This window comes from Vigna umbellata, chromosome 3, assembly GCF_029865625.1.
Source record: "Vigna umbellata cultivar VRB3 chromosome 3, Vumbellata_1.0, whole genome shotgun sequence".
In the NCBI taxonomy this organism is placed as follows: Eukaryota; Viridiplantae; Streptophyta; class Magnoliopsida; order Fabales; family Fabaceae; genus Vigna; species Vigna umbellata.
In genome coordinates, this window is record NC_142167.1 from 53,486,118 (window position 1) to 53,491,668 (window position 5,551).

The 5,551-nt window shown below is 37.8% G+C and overlaps 1 protein-coding gene across 1 annotated transcript; it reads right to left on the bottom strand.

Annotated features, from left to right (window-relative positions):
- Positions 1 to 414: 414 nt before the first annotated feature.
- Positions 415 to 5,095, bottom strand: LOC124829612 (alpha-xylosidase 1-like). Its single transcript, XM_047303154.2, has 3 exons — positions 4,814 to 5,095; positions 3,692 to 4,374; positions 415 to 2,446 (listed from the first exon to the last, which is right to left on the bottom strand). The coding sequence occupies exons 1-3, from the start codon at positions 5,044 to 5,046 to the stop codon at positions 585 to 587; spliced, it is 2,778 nt and encodes a 925-aa protein (XP_047159110.1). The 5' UTR covers positions 5,047 to 5,095; the 3' UTR covers positions 415 to 584.
- Between the last annotated feature and the right edge of the window lie 456 nt (positions 5,096 to 5,551).

Sequence of the window (5,551 nt, forward strand, 5' to 3'; positions counted from 1 at the left end):
TTATGTATTTTTGCTACAAATATACGTGCATACTACTATTTTTTGGTTGTGTATACATATTGAAGTGACAAAGGGAAGCTTAGAATTTGATTATGCAAACGTGGAGCGTAGAAGAATAAAATGATAGAATGTTGAAATTTTTGTATTCATTTTAAAATGTTCTTTTTCCTGAAAAATTATGAGGTTATTATTTCAGGTGGTTGACACCAGTATGTATGTATGGATGTATTACTTACACGTTCTATGTCATACCTGCTGAAATGACCTTGAAAAAAGATACATACGATACGAGGACGAGGAGACCACCTAAACTATAAGCTCATAATGATTACATTCTCGATTTTTTTACTAGATTCATAATGTTGAGTTTAGTTTATTCTTCTAAATCACTTGAATGACAAGATTGAACCGGAGTACAAAAAAAAAACTAACATAACATTGAAATTGCTACTTAAAATGGAAAAGGACGAGCACAATTCTAGCTCATCTCCTCTCCCTCACAACACCTACAAGAATTGTAGAAAGGAAAAGAACACAACAAAGTTGCAAAATCATAAATAACATAGAGGGCACTGAAACTATCTTCACCCCATTTTCCAGGTCATGGCAAAGTTTTTACCCACTGGGATCTTCAAGCCCTTCAAAGCAACCATGACAGTTTTCTTTTCTCCTTCTCCCTCACTGTTCAAGTGCTCATGTTGTGATGTACTAACATTCACATTTGACGCACCAATTAAAGGCTTTCCATCTATCTCAAGTGAAGAAACTGCTCCACTTCCATCTAATCCCAACACTGATATGGAGTCAATGATCCAACCTTTATCCAAGGCAAACTTCCCCTCTTGGACATCTGACCAAACTTTCACGGCTCCTTCGTTCACAGTTGCATACAGATCAACATAGGTTGAATAGCCATTTCCAAGGTTCATGTCTGGTAATTCATCATTGTCAAGGAAAAGGTTGCCCTTAGCCTCTCCTTGTGCTGCGCCAGATGGGAAGGTTACGATGAGGGTGAAGGGTGTCATTCTGGCCTCCTTGGAGACCATTCCACCCTGCTGCATTGGAAGAATGGTATTCTGATACAAATGCACATTGACAACATGCAGAGGAGCATCCAGGGTAACATAGACTCCATCCTTTGATGTAATGGTGTGAGTCCAATCAAGCAAACTGTACCAGCTACCGGGAGGAAACAGTGCTTTAACTTGTGTTTTCCCCTGCTCAAGCACTGGAGAGACCATTAGACTGCTTCCTAGCAAGAACTGGGTGCTAAGGCCATAACATTCAGTGTATGTTGGGAATGAGAAGAAAAGAGGTCTGGCTATTGGGGCTCCACTGACATGAGCTTCATAGTTCAGGGTGTAAAGGAATGGAAGCAGCTTATACCTTATCCCCAAAGCATTTCTAGCAGACTCAGCCACTGACTGCCATTGGTAAAGCTCCTGTCTAGGGGAGTAGTAGTTTGCATGATCCCTTGAGAATGGGTAGAAAGCCCCTACTTCAATCCATCTATTGCATAGTTCTTCAGTAGGCTGTGGATAGAACCCACATATATCTGAACCCACCATTGGCACCCCAAATATGCCAAAATTGAGCATTGTGGAGATAGAGTACTTCAAGTTTTCCCATGTTCCCTGATTGTCACCTGTCCAATGTGCAGCATATTTGCCTGAACCAACATAAGTAGAACGGGACAAAATAAAGGGTCTTTTTCCTTGAAGCCCTTGAAGGCCCTTGTGAGTTGCAATGGTTTGTGAGAAGCCATAAAGACTGTGAGCGTCATACTCTAACACACCGTTATAGTGGTATGCACTAGTGGCTATTGTTTTGAAGCCAATAGGAGCTTTTATTCCTGAGGCGTTAATTTTGTATGGAGGATCGTCCCACCTTGTGCTTGTGATGTTCTTGCATTCCAAGCAACATATCCATCCAGGTCCTGTTCCAGTAGGGCACTTTCCCTTGGGAAGTTTGCACTTTCCAGAACAGAAATTTGACACCTCGTTCATGTCGATCCACAGGCCATCAACAGGTACAAGTTCATGGAAGCGGCGGATCTCATCAACCCACCAAGAAACCGTCTTTGGATTAAGAAAATCAGGGAAGTTTACTGCCCCAGGCCAAACTTGAGCCACGAAGGGTTCCCCATCATATTTGATAAAAACATCATTAGCCATACCCCTTTGATAAACACCATAACTGGTGTTAATAGCAATTCCAGGGTCTATAATGACAATATATTTCATGCCAATGTTGTGTATCTTGTCCAGGAAGTTCAAAAGCTTTGGACGAGGGTAGTTCGCAGGGTTGAGTGTGAAGTCCTTCTTTCCATCCATGTGATCATCATCATTCCAAATCACATCAAGTGGGATTTGAGCCTTCTTGTAATTCTCCACAACATCTTCAACCACTGAGAGATTGTGATATCCCCATCTGCATTGGTGGAATCCTACAATACCAAATACGTGAAAATATCAGTTAAACTACTCATGGAAAGAAAAATCCAGATACAACTTTCAAATGTAAATGCAAATTATATAGATATAAGGCAAAATCTCTCATGCTTTAAATTCACCCCACTTCCCTACACTTCATAAGCTCTTGTCTCTCTGCTCCACTCCTCTCCCCAAGGACAAATATACACACAAACACGGCATGAATCCACCATTAGATCGTAGGAAACAATAATAATCTAACTGTATACTTCCCTTGACACAAGGATAATGTTATTCCAGCATGTCCGCAAGATCAAGCAGATTAAATAACAAAGGGCATCCGAGATCAGGACAGCACCAAGTTAAAATTGAAGATGGAAAGTCCTTGGATCAGTTTTAAAATTGTATTGAAAACTGATTCATGAATTTTTCACAATAATCCTCATCCCTATTGTAGTAATTGATCCTTTAATTCCATTTATCAAGAAACCCTATCTTTAAAAGGACAGGAAAATTATTGCCAAGGTTAGTCCTATCAGTACATCTTTCTCCCTAGATAAAAAGTAAAGTGATATAACCACGTGTATGCAATGATAGTCCTTGACAAGGACCCACAGATTGCTTTGTAGAATCATGTAACAAAGGTCAAATTCTTGAATCAAAAGTTATTTATTTAGAAAAGAGTAACTCTTTTATATGGAAAAGTTAAGTTGCCAACTTTTATGTGGCATCTTATCGTTCCATGTGGACCTGAAAGGTATTAAATTACTCAACTACTAAAATTGGACGTACAAAAGTTAACCACGACACAATTCATAAAATTTGTGACTTATCTTTGCAGACCCAACTTTAGAAAACAAATCAGAACATCCCCCGTTATTCAATATACAGATAAGCTAAAGCAGAAAACAGCTAATTGGAAAATCATAACTCTCTGCATTTTCAACTGCATTATGCACCAAAACAAAATAATATCAGAATTGTACACAAGAAAAGTCACTGAAATCAAATAATGATATGAGAGCTTAAATTCCTTGGATTTTTTTTTCAAGGCGAGGACACTGTATCATTAAGTATTTGGATCTATCAAGGCCCAGTTTTCGTAATGAATAATTACTCAGTCTACCTAAAAGGAGAATGCTAAATGTTGAATATTAAATATTAAATGTTGACAGCACCCAAATAAATATCAGTAATGCCATAAATACCAAGTAGAAAAGGCAATATTAAAAAACAGAAGAGTGACAAATGAATCATACCAAAGGCCCAGTAAGGCATTGGAGCTGGTCTACCAATTAAGGTAGTGTACTGATCAACAACATTCAGAGGACTAGGCCCAGAAAAGAAGTAAAAGTCAAGAACACCTCCAATAATCTTGTATGTAAGAGAAGTTCCTGTGTAGAAAACATCCATTCCATTGCTATTGAGCAACAGAACACCATGTGCAGAAGCCTTGCCACCTGAGTTTCTGAGATCCATGTACACAGGGTGCGATCCATACAGATCGGCATTGAGATTAATGGCAGAAATGTCAGTGGTGTACAAGGTGTAAGGGTCACTAGGGTACAACTTGATCCCATGTGGCTGTGTGTTCTCTCCCAAACCATACAAGGAGGCATCCTTAGGCAGTTTGGTGGAAATCTCAAGGTACTGGTCCTTGAAAACAAGAGAACTAAAAGGGTCAGAATCACCAGAGGAGGTATCAAAAAGGGTCTCACCATTAGACTTCCTTTTAACCACAAAACTAAAAGGGTCTGAAGTGTAGCTAAACAGAAATTCAGAACCAGAATACTCAGTAACAGTTATAGGGTTCTTCCTGAACTTCCCAATGCTTTGAGACAAAGGTGGTGGTTGCTCCCTCGGTAAAAGGTTGTAGGGAACCTCCCACCTTTGCTTCTGTGCATCGGTTATGTGTACCCTTAAACGATTATCTGCCTCATGCCTGCGATATCAGAAACAATTAACAAGGTCAAAATTAGAATGAAAAAAAAACTTTTTTCTTGGATTGAAACACAAAAAACAGTATTTATTTTTCCTCCATAATTGTCTTTCGTTATATTAAAATACTAAATATAAACATACTAGGTAAAAAAGACTTTCTTTTCTTTTATTGAAACACCAAAAGCATTACTTTTTCCTCCATATTCATCTTCAAGATCCTGTCAGATACTGAATAGAAACATTTTTTTTCTAGCGGAATCCACAATCTTATCCCACACACTTCCAAATACAAAATAAAAACATTTTCTTTAGCAGAGATTTAAACATTTATGACTAACATCTTTCCCCAAACTAATTTTATGAAAATAAAAAAAGGGGACTTTCTAAAAACAAAAATGCAGATGAATGTGCACAGCAGTAGTAGAAGAACTGAGACTTACTTGACATAGAACCTAAGAAGGGGAATGTCAGGGCCATATGTTTTGGTTTTCTGCTTAAGTTGCAGGATCCCTATAAGGCCACCATCAGGGGTCTCTTCAATGGAGACAAGACGGTAGCCCTGGCCAATTTTTGTGGCATTTTTGGAAGAAGAACTAGCTCCTGCTGAACACAGAAGCAGAGCTAGGAGAAGGGAGGAGAGAGATATAGCAGCTAAATGGTTTGAAGACACCATAGCTAACTATGGAGTAATGCAGTGGTGAGTGCTGCTACTGCTACTGTGAGGGTAGCAATGGTGTATAAATAACCAGCCAAGCAAGGTAGATGCCTGATGCAGAGCAAATTACCCTCTTACCCATATGTGTATTTTTAGTAGGCTTGTGTTAAGATATGAGTATTACTATAGATAAAATAATATATATAATTTGGTATCCAAGGTAAGAAACTGTGTTACTTTAGTTCTTACGTGATACTGTAAATAAATTATGGTATGCCATCTGATAAATCTGTTCTGGTAAAGAGATAATGATTTTCTTTGCTGTGGTACTCATTATATTTTTATTATTATTAATTTTTAATCAAATATCCTTTTATACTTATAATTTTTATATAGAAATTAAGTTCTTATACCATTAATGTTTTACTTTGCATTTAGTGTTTATTTTTATATTTGACGATTTATTTATTCTTACTTATTGGTTATATCAATTAGAAATCTGTTTTCAGATTATGTATTTATT

Bases quoted from the DNA above. Each gene is read 5' to 3' on its own strand.
- LOC124829612 (XM_047303154.2), bottom strand. From the start codon at position 5,046: ATGGTGTCTTCAAACCATTTAGCTGCTATATCTCTCTCCTCCCTTCTC. The intron at 4,375-4,813 runs GTAAGTCTCAGT...CTGATATCGCAG, and splicing joins CTTCTTAGGTTCTATGTCAA to GCATGAGGCAGATAATCGTT. The intron at 2,447-3,691 runs GTATGATTCATT...TTGGTATTGTAG, and splicing joins AATGCCTTACTGGGCCTTTG to GATTCCACCAATGCAGATGG.